At 35.2% G+C, this 17,183-nt stretch overlaps 2 protein-coding genes across 2 annotated transcripts; both read left to right on the forward strand.

Annotated features, from left to right (window-relative positions):
• The first annotated feature begins 499 nt into the window (after positions 1 to 499).
• On the forward strand, positions 500 to 1,408 carry LOC107801543 (uncharacterized). Its single transcript, XM_016624888.1, has one exon. The coding sequence runs from the start codon at positions 500 to 502 to the stop codon at positions 1,406 to 1,408; it is 909 nt and encodes a 302-aa protein (XP_016480374.1).
• A 14,843-nt stretch (positions 1,409 to 16,251) lies between these two features.
• Positions 16,252 to 17,183, forward strand: LOC107801544 (uncharacterized). The gene is made up of 2 exons (XM_016624889.2): positions 16,252 to 17,059; positions 17,167 to 17,183. Exons 1-2 carry the CDS (start codon positions 16,252 to 16,254, stop codon positions 17,181 to 17,183), a joined length of 825 nt encoding a protein of 274 aa, XP_016480375.2.

Raw genomic sequence — 17,183 nt, forward strand, 5'->3', positions numbered from 1 at the left:
GCATGGTGTCCGCAGTTCTGAAGTCCCCGTCTATTTTATTTTAGCTGTGTGTTTATTTCTAGACAGCTTTATTTTATTCAGACCTTTATTTGTATTTATTCTAGAAGCTCGTGCACTTGTGACACCAATTCTGGGATGGTATTTAGACACCGTTGTTATTTTTTGGATTATTTAACTATATCTCAAACTTTGCTTCCGCATTTGTTTCTTTGATTATTAATGATTTAAAGATTGTTTAAAAAATTGATTAATATTATTCTAACGTTGGCTTGCCTAGCAAGTAAAATATTAGTCGCCATCACGGTCCGAAGGTGGGAATTTCGGATCGTGCTAAAAGACAAGCACTGTACAGAGTTCATTATCAAATACACGGAAAATTCTCTTAATAACTATTTCATTCTTTTATTCTCATAACATGGTATCAGAGCTTTAGTGCTCGATCCTTCTTCAATATATCTAATATTCTTTTCTCTCCTTCTTTGTTGTTTTTAACTCAGCCATGAGAGACCAACTCGAGCTCAATTCACCATCTGTGATAGAAACAAGCTCTCCTCAGATGACAACAGTTAGTGCTTCACCAGCTGGTTCTGTACTTCTTGACTCCTCTCATCCCTTTTACCTTCACCCTTCAGATTCACCTGGCATGCTTCTTGTTAAAACTGCTTTTGATGGAAAAGTATATGGGGGTTGGAGAAGAGGAATGCTCATAGCCTTGTCTGTGAAAAACAAGATAGGGTTCATTGATGGAATCTTCCTTCAACCCAAAATCTCTTCTGATGTTTTCAAATTTTGGACCCGTTGTAATGACATTGTCATTTCTTGGCTATTGAACTCTCTTTCTAAAGCAATAGCAGAGAGTGTTCTATACTCCAAGACAGCAAAGGACATCTGGGATGAGCTTGAAGGAAGGTTTGGTCAGAGTAATGGACCACAATTTTATCACCTACAAAAGGAGATGACTGAGTCAACACAAGAAAATTTAGATATAGCAGGATACTATACTAAGCTGAAAAGGCTCTGGGATGAGTTGGACAGCCTGGATGTGTGTCAACACTGCACCTGTCCCTGTAGATGTGGTGGTAAAATAAAAAACTTTAAATCTCAGCAAGATAGCAGACTCATTCAGTTCCGTATCGGACTGAATGATGCTTATGCAGCAGCCAGAAGCAATCTACTTATGCTATCACCATTGCCTTCAGTCAACCATGCCTACTTTTTACTTATCAGAGATGGGAAGCAAAGAGAAGTATATATTTCTCACCATCCAGTTGAAAGTTCCTTTGTTGCTGCTCAACAGTCCTATGGAGGGCAAAAGGTGACCTCTGCTAAGAAATTCAACACAGAAATAAAGAAAGGAACTCAGTTCTGCAACTATTGCAATAAGCAGAATCACACTATAGAAAACTAGTATAGATTGATTGGTTTTCCTTCAGATTTTAAGTTTACTAAATCCAAAAGATTCAGTGGAGCTAAGAGCAATGTAGTACTTTATATGGAAACATCAGACTCTCAGACAAGCAATGCAGGAGATCAAACCATGACACAAGATCAATTCCACAGCCTTTACCAGTTGCTTCAACATGTGAAAGTTGGTTCTCAAAGTGAGCAGGAAAATGAAGACATAGTGTCTGCTAATTGTGTTGGTATATCTAATTCTTCATCCTCTTCCAAAATATATATCAGTGTTTCTCTACAATCTGTTTCTTGGATTTTAGATTCAGGTGCTTCTGAGCACCTACCTCTGATTTGCAGCTTCTATTTAATGTCAAACTCCTTCCTAAACTAGTCTATGTAAGATTGCCTAATTCTACTAAGGTGTTAGTTTATCAGGCAGGATCAGTAACCATTCTACCTGGATTTACTCTTCATCGTGTTTTGTTTGTGCCAAGTTTCAACTACAACTTATTATCAGTGCACAAATTATGTTTGCAATTTTATTCACTTCTAATTTTCTCCTCTTTTGGTGCAACACTGCAGGCCCCTTCACTGAAGAGGCCAGTGGTGCTTGGTAAGGTCACTAAGGGGATCTATCTCTTCAATTCAGTCCATTCAAGTCAAGTTGGTCAAGTCAAGTTTATCAAGCCTAGAGTAGTAATTTCTAATTTAATCAAGGCTTTTATCCATTCTGCTTGTTATCAAAATGCTAGTACGCTAGTTTCTAATTCTAGTTTATGTTTAGCATCTATTTCTAAAGATGTAAGTTTATGGCATAATAGACTGGGACATATGCCTTTTTCTAATATGACATGCATTTATTCTATTTCTTATTCTTCTTCTCCTTCTAATTTTCAGCCTTGTGATATTTGTGTTAAAGCTAGACAAGTCAAACTACATTTCACTTCTAGCTCTATAATAACTAGACACATCTTTGATCTTATTCATGTTGATACTTGGGAACCTTACAAAACACACGCTTATGATGGATACAAATACTTTCTTACTATAGTAGATGATTATAGTAGAGGGACGTTGACATTTCTCCTCAAAGCTAAGTCTAATGCTTTCACCATGCTCAAACAATTCTTAGCCATGACTGAGAGATAGTTTCACACCAAAGTAAAAATTATAAGATCAGACAATGCCCTTGAGTTGGGATCCAGTTACAGTACCTCACAGTTCCTTGCCTCTCAAGGTATTCTTCATCAAACAACTTGTGTTCCCTCTCCCCAACAAAATGGGATTTTTGAGAGGAAGCACATGCATTTAATTGAAACCTGCAGGGCATTACTCTTTCAATCTAATCTTCCACTCAAGTTTTGGGGAGATTGCTTGTTCACAGCAACCTTTTTAATTAACAGATTTCCATCTAAGGTCCAAAAAATGAAGAATCCTTATGAACTCTTGTTTGGTCAACCACCTAGCTATGATACATTAAGAGTTTTTGGTTGCCTATGCTATACTTCAACACTACCTACACATAGATCCAAGCTAGATCCCCGATCAGTTAAATGTGTGTTTTTGGGATACCCTTCTGGAAAGAAGGGATATAAGCTACTTGATCTACAAACTCACAAGGTATTTGTTTCTAGAGATGTTACTTTCCATGAACACATTTTCCCCTTTGCCTCTGTCATGCCCCCTTCACCTATATTTCCAGTCAGAATGCCTTCCCATGCCATTGACACTACTACTGAAGCAGCACCTGAACCTCCCTCTTCTATGCCTTCTCCATCTTAACAATCTAGACCTATTTCTTCTAGAACTGTTTCTTTACCACAATCCCTTCTTCAATCTGCTCTTTCTCCTTTACACTTTACACCTCCCACTTCTACTTCTCCTCTTTCACTCTCTAAATCTCACTCTTCCCCGGTTCCTTCTCCTCAGTTTCATTCACCAATCTTTCCTACTCCTCTACCTTCTCAACCTGCTCTCAGAAGGTCCACCAGAGAACATCACTTACCCTCTTATTTAGATGATTATATTTGCAATTCAGTTGTTTTAACTAATCTGACTACCAACTATTTTGCTTTCCATGTTTCCCCTCCTATCTTATCTTTTTCTGCCCTATCTTCTTCTAACCAAAATATTCTAAACACTATTTCCTATATTTCTGAACCCGCTTCCTTTTCCTAAGCTTGTCTTCATCCAAGTTGGCAGGAAGCCATGAACAAAGAATTTGCAGCATTAGAGGCAAACAAAACCTGGGAGGTTGTGAAATTGCCTAAGGATAGGAAAGCATTGCCTTGTAAATGGGTTTACAAGGTGAAATATAAGAAGGATGGTTCAGTGGAGAGATTTAAAGCCCGGTTGGTCATTAGGGGTGACATACAAAGGGAAGGAATTGATTTCAATGAGACCTACTCCCCAGTTGTTAAGTTGACCACGATCTGATGTTTGTTGGTAGTGGCAGTTAAGAAGCAATGGGGTGTTTACCAGTTGGACGTCAACAATCCCTTCCTCCGTGGTGACTTACAGGAGGAGGTCTACATGAAGTTTCCTGCTGGGCTTACTCCTCCCACCCCTGCTCATGTTTGCAAGTTGCGCAAATCTCTCTATGGGTTAAGACAAGCCTCTAGACATTGGTATGCCAGGCTTACTGCCGCTTTAAATTTCAAGGGTTACTCTCATTCACTCAACGATTACTCACTATTTTTCAAGAAATCAGCAGGCAAGACTACTATCATTGTTGTCTATGTCGACAACATCTTACTAACGGGAGATGACCCTACAAAAATTGACTCTCTTAAATTGTTTCTAGACTCTGAGTTCAAAGTCAAGGATTTGGGTCAAGCACATTATTTTTTGGGTATCGAGATTAACTCAAAGGAAATTTACGTTGGATCTTCTTTCTGAATTTGGATGCTTGGATTCCAAACCAGCCTCTTCTCCTCTTGATCCTTGTTGCCACTTGCGTATCAACGAGGGTGCTCTTTTACCAGATCCTTTCATTTATTGCAAACTCTTGGGCAAGCTCAATTATCTAACTCATACCCGCCCTGACTTGTCCTTTGTTGTCCGGCACCTCAGTCAATTCATGAAATCGCCTCGTCATCCTCATTTTGATGCTGCTTTACGCTGTTTAAGATACCCTTTTCTTATCATCCAGTCTTTCTTTCAAGATTGTTGCTTTTTGTAACTCCGATTGGGGTCGATGTACAGACACTCGAAGATCTATAAGTGGCTATTACATCTTCATTGGTTCTTCTCCAATTTCTTGGAAGTCCAAGAAGCAGTCTTTGGTATCCCTATCCTCCGCCGAGGCGAAATACCGGTCTATGCGCATAGTTGTCGCCAAACTCACTTGGCTCCTTCGTCTTCTTGAAGATCTTTCCCTTACCCCTTCTATCCCTGTGCCTCTTCACTTCGATAATCAGGCCACTATCCGCATAGCCAAAAACCCCACATTTCACGAACGCACCAAGCATGTCGACCTTGACTGTCATTTTGTACGACAGCAATACCTTGCTGGCCTCATCTCTTTAGCATTTGTACCCTCCTTCTCTCATATTGCCGATGTTTTCACAAAATCCCTTTCTGGTCCGATCCATAAATCTGTATTGGGCAAGTTGGGGGTTGTTTCACATCCCTCCAACTTGAGGGGGATGTTGGAGTCGGAGCTTCACAATTTCCAGAAATTAATGATGCTTCGAAGAAGAATTGCAAAGTAAACGAAGTTGAAATTATGAAGAAGAAGACCGACACAAACGAGGTTGATGAGTTCTGTCCAAATAAAATAGATGCATAAGATATTTGGAAGCTTCAGGATTTGACGAGATGAAAACGTGTGTCCTCAATCCAACGGACACAAATGAAAACTTTCACAACTGGGTATTACTAGTTGATTGGGCTCGAGGTGTTGTTATTTCAAATGGATCCATTTTCCATTGGGCCCAATTCGTTTGAAGTTTCTTGGGCGTACTAGAAGAGAAGAGAAGATTGTGTGTAGATTCTTTCCTTGTAGATAAATTATCATTTTCTGTATTTATCTTATAAGTTGTTATAGAGTAGCTAATAATCATAGGCCAAGTGGCATAGTTAGTTATCGAAAGATTCCTTCTTCTTTGTATATAAAGACAAACACCGGGGTCGGCCTAATGGCCAAGCAAATAAAGTCGTTGCTTAGGGACCCTTATTTTTAGGGCCCAAAATTTTCTAACAGTTAATGTACTTGTCCATTTTTTTAACAATATTAAGTATTTGAAAAGAAAAAAAAATGCAAGTTTTAAGGGAAGGGGGCGTTGGAGAACAATTGAAAAAGGAATATATTTTTGGGATTCATGCCTTATTTACGCGTGAACATTCCACAATGTTGACTCATTTATGTACCATCATTATTATAAATGGACCCACATTCTTTTATCTCTTTTTATCTTTCTCTACAAAAGTCTAGTAACTTTTACTCTTCTATTGTTTCTTTGGTCTTCTCTACATTTCAATCTCATTGAATCACTATCACGGAATAAAAGAGCAGAACACAAGTATCATTTGTTTTATTTATTCTCAAGTATTTTTGCGTTGCATCAAAAAAAATTGAAGTAGCAAAAGCTTATTAAATTATCTATTTGTTGAATCAGGTTTGATTGTTCTATATTTTATTATTTACATCTACTTTTTAATTTTTTGGATATATTTTCTTTGTAAGTATATATTGTATTTTTAGTTATTTATTAGAGTTGTCAACTAGAAAATATAAATCCGGATGTTCAAAACGTCAAAAGAGGAAAAGAATTGAAACTCTAATACAATCCCCAAAAGGAGCACTTGATAAATTTGTAGCGAATAGTAAAAATTTTAAATCTTTGAAATATAATAGTCACTCTGATATTGATGGTTTAGACTTATTTTCTGAATTAAAAGTTTTAAGGGAAATAATACATGTAGAAGATGATACTCTAATCGATATACTTAATCATATAAAAAGACTTGATTCTTTTCCAAATGCTTATAGAATAATGTTAACAATTTCTGTAACAGTTTCCTAAGCGGAAAGTAGTTTTTCAAAATTAAAATTAATAAAATTTTACTTAAGATCAATAATGTCTCAAGATAGATTAAATGGATTACCTACATTATCAATTGAAAAAGAATTATTATAAGAAATCGATTATAAATAAATTATTAATAATTTTGCATCTCAAAAAGCTAGAAAAATAAATTTCAAATAAAATTATGAGTTTTCTTCTACAACAAAAATCTTATGGCCCCTTGTTGAAGTTTGGCTTTAGTCCACAAATATCAATTATCAAACTATTTCATTCTTTTATTCTCCTAACTGAATGCGTTTTAGAAGTCCCATTAAATCCCATGGCAAATGCTATTGGTTCTACACTTCTACTCTCACTTGTAATATAGTAGAGGAAAATGCAGTGTTCTAGTTACTTGATCCATTTCTCCGGCGAATTCCTGACTCCTGGTGTGATAATCTTTCTGCAGCAGTGAAATCAAATTGTAAGTTTCCCCTCTTTCTCTTGAACCCGAATCTCTTTCTCTATTTTTTCTAGCAGAATAGGAGTTGAGTTTGGTTACATGCATATAGAAATCCCTCAAACTCCCCTTTTTGCATGATGATTGTAACTATCTAGTTGCTTTGCGTTCTTCTTCTTTTTTTTTTTGCGTCCATGTCATTAATATTATAATTTATAGCTCCAAGTTGTGATTATTCTGAAACCCTTCGACTGAGAGGAGAACCCTATCAGGCAACTGCTCACCTAAATTCCTTTATTCTTTAAAACTAAAAATTTTAATTTATGTCTAATTTCAATGCGTGGCTTCATCTAGGTGTCTAATGTTTTAGCTTCAACACATTCGTCTCTGAAGGTGACTATGATGGAAAAGTTAATTAGCCATATATATAGCTTTTACGTGTCTGATGCAGCTCTAGTGTTAATTTGATAGTTATTTTAAGGTTAACATAATGTTGACCAAATCCTTTCTTGGTTTACTATTTACTAGAACTGTAGTTTCATTGTTAAGTTTTTCAGAAAAAATGTGATCGTCGGTTGTTTCTGATCTTTGTAAAATAATGAAGAGAGCGAGTAATGGTTGATACATGAAGAAAAGAAGAGGGAACTTTTCTATTTGCTTTAATTAGTGTAGATGCAGTATGAGGACCAGAAGACTAAGGAAAGCAAAAGAAAGTCAATCCATGCAACTCAAAAGTTGAAGGAAAAAAGATATATACTTCAGATAATTTAAGTGAGAGCAACCAATTCAGTTAATCAAATGACGCCTTTTAGATGGCACTCTACATATTTGTTAAGATGCCTTCTATTTGCTATTAATGGTGATTTTGTATGGCAGCTAGTAACTAAAACAAAAGGCATAAAAAAGAAATACTTGCCTTTTTTTTCTTTTTTCGTAATTGATAAACCTATATCCTCTTTTCTCTATTTCATTTTCCCATGTTTTGTCTTCCTTTGGACCATGGTTTCCACAACCGGCTCCAGAATGAAAGTAAAAAGTAATGACAAATTGAGAAACAGCCTCGTAGGAATGAAGTAAGAGAAGCATAAATCTAGACATCATTATCAGACTTGATTGTCAAAGAAGGATATTGAGTTCTAAAAAAGATAGTGAGAGATGACTATGTAGAGGCTAGCCTCAAATTTCATGATTGACTGTGGCCTTTTTTTTTCAATAATTTGAAGGAGAAAAAAATGAAGCGGGTTTAGTTGTTTAAAGTAACCTTTACTTGTTATTTAAGGGCAAAACCATAGAAGTAATTCCTAAGAAGCGAACAAGTAATTTGTACGTTGCTAAAAGTTAAATAGCCGAAAAGTCGTAAAAAGAATAAAAGTGAATGCCAAGCTATAGATGCCTCTCTCTCTTGACTAGGACTGGACTCATGTCTAGCACCTAGTTCAGTGAAAGCTTCTTCGCTAAAATGGTTTATCTGTGTCTCTCTCTTTGTGTGTATACAAAATAGAGATTTATTATTAAAAGGAAAAGAGATGTATATATTATGTAAGGTGTTTCTATATGTATATAGATTATTGGGTTTCTTTTGGAGAACCATATTTTGATGCAGTTTTATCAACTTTTAGTATCCTTCTTGTATAGGGGGTTTCCCCACCATTAATAAAATTATTTATCTTATAAAAAAAATAAAAATTATGTAGGGTGGACCTGCTTATGCAAGGAAGCTGACTGAGCTTGCGATTTCTAAGTCCTGTCAAATACGCCCTAGTTTTTGCATTTTCTGTGTTGCCCCCACCTCTCTTTTAATCTTCACCTGCCAATGCCCCTTCTTGTATTCCTCAATTCTCCCTGGCTTTATCAGCAAAACAGCATAGGATTACAATCTCATTAAGAACGTGCCTTCTTGTTTCTGACAGATTTTATTGATTTAAGTACTTGATTCCATTCTCATATCATTCTTTGACACTGAGTTTATTGATGCAAATGTTAGATGTTTTGTGTAATTCACTCATAGCGTATCTGATTCATCCGGAAATGGTTGGAGCGACTCAAACTCCCAACTTTATGTTTGGAGGTGGAGGGTCTCTTTCACTAGATCAATCCTCTGTTTTCTTTTTTATTGGTCTATAAAAATTTCATAACTCAACAATCTTACCATTGTCTACTTTGTAGGTCATGAAACGCCAAAGCTTCACATGGGTTCCGTGTCTCTTGAGTTTGCTAGTTGGTTCAACTATTTCCACAAGCACTAAATATAATTTGACTAGTACGAATTATGGAGTTTTTGAACGTTTACCTTGTTGTGTCATCATCAATATTCTAAGTCGGCTTCCCATAGATTGCATTATGTCATGTCGAAGGGTCTATCGGCTGTGGCAGGCTTTAATCTCATCACGTTAGTTTTCCACCTTACATCATGATAGGGAGGCTTTTCGTACAATATGACGAACTTGAATTTCTCGTGCTAGAGGAAAATGATAGTAAAGAGAAGGTGCTCAAGAAAGTAAGCCTCAAACCTGAACTTACAATGAAGAAGTATTATCCTCGTCTTTTACATTCTTGTCAAGGACTACTACTTTTCGGTGACCATGTTTTCCCTTCTACATATTTTGTTTTAACCCCATAACACAAGAGGAAATAACCATAAGACACACACTCGGCGCTGGCAGCATCTGTGGTTTTTATTTGTGTCCATTGACTAGGGAACTTAAGATTCTTTATACAAAAGTACGAGGTAGTAGCTGTCAATATTTAATCTACACTCTCAGGAGTCAAACTTGGAGGAGAATTCGTTCACCTTCTTTGAATTCCATCCTGACTTATCTCTCTCCTGCAATTGTTAAAGTTGCAATGCATTGGATTATGGATCGAGAATTTGGAGAAGAAGATGACATCCCTCCTTGCTCAATTGCAATTTTGATGTTTAGATTGGATACAGAACTCTCCCTCATGCCTCATCCTGAACACAATGTAGCTCTAGACAATCACGTGAATGCCGAACACATGAAACCATGTCTCTCCTAGTGAAGGGAGAGCGTTTGTCTTTCTACCAATTGTGTGTTCATGAGAATGCAATGGACATATGGATCTTGGAGCTACAGGGTTAATCTTAATTTTGATGTGAATGTTTTTCCTTATCATTTGCCTTCTTATTATTGCGGACCTGAGCTGAGGAGTTTGGGCATGGCACAGTTTGTAAAGCCTTCAAGCATTCTAGACGGTGAACTAGTAATATGCTGGTCTCTGAGAGGGTTGTTTCTGTATAACTCCATTCAGCCTTACACCAAGCGCCTCCGTCACATAGTCTAGCTCTCTTCCTTTTCATTTAGCAGTAGTCTCTTATTTCTTACTTGTGTTGGTAGTGTTGTGTATACTGTGCAGTTGACCTGAAGTTAGCCAAAGGGGGATCTATTGTTAGGGATATATTAGATATGTCCTAGATCTAATCTCATATTTGATGATTTGAACATATTTTTGTGAATGTTATGTGATATAAAAATATATGACATTTGATATTCGTTTATCATAGTTATTATTAATTGCTTGATTAATTTAATAAGATCCTTGATTAAATTTTGAGACTTGTCATCATGATGGAGATCATGATAATGAGACTATAGTCTCTTACAACTTAATCTAAATTTTGTTCTTGATCGTAGGATTATTGATTTGGACATTAGTAATCCGGTTAGATCAATATTTATGTAATCGTCTTTGTGGGATAAAGATTAGTTGATCTCATTAACCGAATCACATAATTAGATGATGCATATAGAGATATGATCATTGAACCGATTCATTGGATAATTTCTAATGGTTAGAATTACCATAAACTTTCAATAGGATATTTTCTTGAAAAATGTGATATAAGAGTTTCCTTTGACCTGATATCATAATAGTAATTGACAAGTTATTTATTGTGTTTTGATACTAGACACCTATGGTCCTAGGGCGATTGTTGAAAGGATATTGGATATGATTAAATACTTATAGAATTAGTGATTGATCAAGATAGAATCTGTCAACTCTTGGTAATGAGTTTAAGCTTCATATTGTCATGAATTACAACCGACCAAATTAAGACTCTGGCCAGGGCGATTGAATGAAAGTAGAAAAGAGTTTCTTAGGTCATTCAATGGTCGATTATTTTTTGATATGAACACATAGTTGGTCGCCTATTAGGATTTGACAGTTGAACCATATCATAGGGTGACCCAAAGCTATAAGAACAGAAAGAATTAATACATTATTCTTCTATGGGTTCATGAAAGTAAATTGTATACTTCATGCTATCCGGTCGTTAAGGAGTGTTGCTAGACGCCACCCTTGATTAGTATATTGATGTGATCAATTTACTACCGGCTTAGTATTGAACCTATGAGGTCGCACACTAACGAGTGTTCTGATCTTTGCTGTCACGACCCAATTTCATCTAAAGGTCGTGATGGCGCCCAACACTACAGCTAGGCAAGCCAACTAATAAATTAAACATATATCAATCATTCTTTAATAATTTTCTTAGTAATTTTATTCTTTTCCTAGCAATAATTAATGAAAATAGAAAAGATACTAATTAATTTAAATCCAAGAAAATAATACAAATCCAAATTCTACCAGTGTGTGTGCCAAGACCTGGTGTCACAAATGTATGAGCATCTAGTAGATTATACAAAAATTTCAAGTACTGTCTGAAATAAAATAGACAGAATAAAGTCTCCAGGAAGAGGCTTTGGTTGCTGCAGAATGACTCAGAAGGGCAGCTCACCAATAAGCCTCTGGATATCGTGGGTGCGCGCCGATAGGTCCAACTATAGCACCTATCTCAGGTCCTGCACAAAAAGTGCAGCAAGTGTAGCATGAGTACGTAAACAGCGTGTACCCAGTAAGTATCAAGCCTAATCTCGAAGAGGTAGAGACGAGATGGTCGACTTTGACACTCGCTAAGGTCAACAATAATAAATAAAATAAAAATAGGAATATTTAAATCAACATGATTCACAAAGTTAATAGTAACTATTTAACCAGCAAAAATAATTAAATTCTTTCAAATGCAACAATTTCCAATCTATTAATTAAATTCACAAGATGCAATTAAAATATCGAGGTATCGTGTAATTATTATTATTATTAGGCATGATTTCTGTCGAGGTCGTACGGCCCGTTCCAGAGTGTCGTGTACACTGTCGAGGGACGTGCGGCACGATCCATAGATGCATCTATACTGTCGAGGCGTTCGGCCCGCACTACAAGAAAGGAGGACATTTTCTTATATACCTCCGAAAGGAGAGTATATTTATTATAGGTAAATTCGAGAGGATGAACAATTCTTTTAACAATTAATTAATTTAAGCAGAAAATTAAGTATATCAGATTTTCATCTTTTACTATCTATCCCTAACAATTCAAAATATATTTCAAATAATTTAATTAAATAAAGGATACAATTTATACACATAATTCATGCTTTGAGTCCTAAACTACCCGTACTTTTAGCATAGATAGTAGCTACGTATGGACTCTCGTCACCTCGTGTGTACGTAACCCCCACAATTAGCAACAATTATTAATTTAATCACCTATGGGATAATTTTCCCCTCACAAGATTAGACAAGAGACTTACCTTGTCTCGAAGTCCACTTTTCGATCAAAATGTCACGTAAAAACCTCAATTTGATGCCGAAAAATCCGAAACTATCCAAAAGTTATATAAAATAATTAATATATGTTCATTAATTCGAATTTATTCTATTGAATTAATTATCCAACCCAAAATGGTAAAATTTCTAAAATTCACCCCGTGCCCATAATCTCAAGAACTCAAATATATAGTTTCTATCCAATTCCATAACCATTTTCGTGGTTAAAATCTCGTTTTTATAAGAATCTAGGTTTTTCATCTAAACCTTTAATTTTTAAGATTTACCAGTTATAATCTACCCATAATCTATGTATTTAACTCAAGGGGTGTAGAATTAACTTACCTTCAAATTGCCAGTTGAAATCCCCTCTCAAAAAGCTCCAAAATCGCCCAAGAATGAAAAAAAATGGGCTCAAAATGATTGAGCCCCGATTTTAACACATTCTGCCAAGCAGGGGTTTCGCACTTGCGAAGGTGTACCGCACCTGTGGCTTTCGCATCTGCGAAAAAGCCTAGCAGGTGCGAGTTTCTCTTGACTGCCCCTCTCTCGCATCTGTGCGCGTTGCCTCGCACAGGCGCGTTTGCAGGTGCGCAAAAATATTCGCATCTGCGGTCGATTGTCCCTTCCCTTTTTCGCTTCTGCGTACAAGAACTCGCATCTGCGAGGGTCGCACCTGCGGCTGTCCAAGCGCAGGTGCGAACGTACCAGAAGCAGAAGGCTTCGGCTCTTCTTCAAAATTCCAAAATTGATCTGAGCCTCGTCTGGTTAACACTCGGGGCCCCCGGGGCCCCGCCCGAATATACCAACAGGTTTGAAATCATAAAACGGACTAGCTCAAACTCTCGGAACATGTAAAACAATATCAAATCTAAGAATCATACTCCAAACCAAATTGATTCAACTTAGAAATTTCAAATTCTACAAATTTACTTTGAATGCGCCGAAATATACTTATACTACTCGGAATGACACCAAATTTTGCGTGCAAGTCTTAAATCATTATACGGAGCTATTCCGAGACTCAGAATTTCAAACGGACCTCGATTACTCCAAAACCTATTCCAAACCAAATTTAAAGAACTTTAAACCCTCAAATAGTTAATTTTCACTATTAAGCGCTAAAACGCTCTCGGGTTATTCAAAACCCGATTCGAACATACATCCAAGTCCGAAATCATCATACGAACCTATTGGAACCGTCAAATCCTGATTCCGGGGTCGTTTTCTCAAAATGTTGACCGAAGTCAAACTTGGCCTTTTAAAACCAAACTAAGGAACCAATTATTCCGATTTCAACCCAATCACTTCCAAATTCTGAACCAATCACCCCCGTAAGTCGTAAATTATTAAAAATATATTCGGAAAGTTTTATTTAGGGTAACGGAGTTCTAAAAGTCAAAATAACCGGTTGGGTCATTACATTTGCTAAAGGATTAATTACGTTATTATTTGATAATTAAATTAAAGAATTTAATTAGTCAAATAAATTTAGTTATTAGTTTAAATAAAATATTATTATATTCTTTGTTAGCACAGAGGATATAATTAATATTGTGGACAAGTTTAATTTTCTATTTTAAATAAGAAAATTAAATTACATCTCTTGGTTAAAATATATATGTGATATATATAATTAATAGTTATTAATATAAGGGATATCTATATAAATATTATTAATGACTTGATTGTAAAATTCAAATAGGAATTGAATTCCTAAAGAGTTCCGCAAATTCAACTCATTAGATGAGATTTGAATTTTATAATAGTAAAATATTTCTAAATTAGAATCCAAGTTTGAATTGAAGAAGTGACGTGAAAATCCATAAAAGGACGTTGACAACTCAAACTTGTTTTCTTGTTTTCTATAGAAAAATTCCAACGTTTTGAATTGGACTTCATGGAAAGTTCATGATTCTCCGCAGCCACCAATATAGAATAGAATTGTATCTTTCCATTAGAATATTATGGAAAATTCCAATTATAGAAATGGTCTTCACGGTTGGTGAGTTTTGTCCTTAACTTAATGGAATTTCAATTTCAATTAAAAATTTACGTTTGTTATTAGACTTGCAAAAAGTGGCCGACTCTAACTTTTCCTCAAAGCACTGGAAAAAGGATTACTAAGGCAACCTTTATAATCGTAGTATATATATATATATATATATATATATATATGGCAAAAAAAAAAGAAGGAAAGAAATGAACTACAACATATAATAGGTTTGCCACATCAATAGATATTGAAAGAGGAAAGAATGAACTACAACATATAATAGGTTTGCCACATCAATAGATATTGAAAGAGTCAAGAAATACTCTGGAAAAAAAAATTAGTTTCTTGGTCTTTCACATATGAGCTAAAGTTTTTGGGAAGAACTTTAGCACAATAATTCGTTCAATTTGCTCGCGGGTTTCATTGATCAAAGAGTTGATAGCAAGGATCAGTCTGGGTGTGGATACGCATAGAGTCTTCGCAATATCGAAAAAAACTCTGAAACGAGGCTCTCTTCATCAGGTACGTCTTAGATCCGATCTTTGACATGTAAATAAATTTTAAACACGTAAAGTTCTGCCTATGATTGTTATTGTCTTCCGCTGCATGTTTGAACATCTCTACGCAATCCTTCAGTGGTATCAGAGCCGTGGTTTATTGTGTCTAAAATTTATTTACGAAATATTTTAAGATTATATTTGAAGAGTTCAAACCATAATACATGTGTCTTGTGCAATAGTCAAATTGTTTGAATGCATATGGATTGATATTATTTTATTGTGAATAAAATATGTATTCATATAAGTTAAACTACTGAGATAGTTCGTAACTTGAATTTGAAATTTCGTACAAGATACGACGGTAATCTATAATAGGTTATTAGATTATACAATTATTTTAATTGTTATTAGTTTATGAGATATAAATTAATAATAATGTTCTAGCATGAATTATTTTATGTGATATATAAGATAAACATGTTAGAAGTATGCTGAATTTAGTTTTATGTCACGTGCTTGTTCGTTATATGATTTTGAATTATTATTACATGTGATGTAAATTAATTTAGGACAAAGCATGTAAACAATTTGAACAAAATTAATGTTCTATAAAAGATTGGATCATCTTGTTATTAAAATTTATTTTAGTAACAATTCCCTCTTGTTAAAATTTGAGTTCTTACTAATAAAATATTAGATATTTTATTGTAAAGCTATTCATCAAAAGAAATAATTTTATTTACTTCTTGTTTATAAGGAGCTGCCTGACAACCAGGAGACTTATAGGTTGAGAATATGTTAAAATTATTTATTGCATTAGATGCATGGATTGAAAGAATTATTTAATTTTACACTAGACGCCTGGACCACCCGGGGAGTATAAAATTTAATAAGTTCTTTGCTATCATGATGGTTGAACTCAACTATGCCAATAGGATTGACCTGACTACCAGGGGACTAATTGACATATAGTTATTTAAGAAAATTGTATGGGGATGCAATTAGTAACCGTACCTACTTTTAAAATATATGTGAGAAACGACTTGACTTCCAAGTGGCTCGTACATATTGTTAAAGGATTCCTTTACTCCACTAACAGAAATAAAGATTTCCTAAACTATAATAAGGGTAACTAGTTTAAAATAATTAGTGAAAATATCATTTAGATAAAAGTTCATGTCTTTATAATATGTGTAAATATATTCTTATAATATTGTCTTTTCTTTCTAATTTAAAATTTCTTAATATGTTTGTTATATCAATGCATGGAATACTTGAGACCAACAAGTTGGTAGGACCAAATTTTGATGATTGGTACAGAAATTTCAGAATTGTTCTCATGCATGAAAAGCTTATTGATATAATTGATAAGTCTGCCAAGGAAGTCCCAGATGAGGATGATGATAATGCTACCAAGATTTATCAGAAATACTTGGAAGAATGTCTTACTACTAAATGCATCATTCTCGCTTCTATGAGTTCTGAGCTCCAGAGGAAACATCAGGATATGGATCCAACTGAAATTATTGAACATCTTAAGAAGATGTTTGGTACACAAAGCAGGACAGCTAGATACCAACTATCTAAGGCTTTATTTGGATCCAAATTGACTGGAAACTCTCCAGTTGGACCCTATGTCAATCATATGATTGATCTTATTGAAGAAATTGAGAAGTTGGGGTGCAAACTGGGTAAAGAGTTTTCTCAAGATTTGAACTTGCAGTCACTCTCTGAATCATTTTCACAATTTATTATTAATTTTAATATGCATAAAATGGATTGTGATCTTCATGAGATACTTAACATGCTAATTGATTATGAGAATCAACTTGCATCTGAGAAAAAGAAAGGAATTGTCATGTTGGTTGGAAACTCATCTAAAAAGAAGTGTAAGGGTAAAAATAAACCCAAGAAGAAGCCTAATGCGCCTAAGGGTGGTATGACCAAACCCAAAGGCAAAGGAGGCAAAGCTGACCAATCTGATGCTGAATTTTTCCATTGTAAGAAGATAGAACATTGGAAGAAAAACTGCCAGGAGTATCTGGCAACTCTAAATGACAAGAAACAAGGTAAAACTCAAATGAAAAATATTTTTAAAGTTTCATTAACTACTACTAATGCTTCATTGTGGGTATTAGATACTGGCAGTGGTTATAACATCTGCAATATATTGCAGGAGTTCCAAATAAGTAG

The sequence above is a fragment of the Nicotiana tabacum genome, chromosome 19, assembly GCF_000715075.1.
Source record: "Nicotiana tabacum cultivar K326 chromosome 19, ASM71507v2, whole genome shotgun sequence".
NCBI classification, from domain to species: Eukaryota; Viridiplantae; Streptophyta; class Magnoliopsida; order Solanales; family Solanaceae; genus Nicotiana; species Nicotiana tabacum.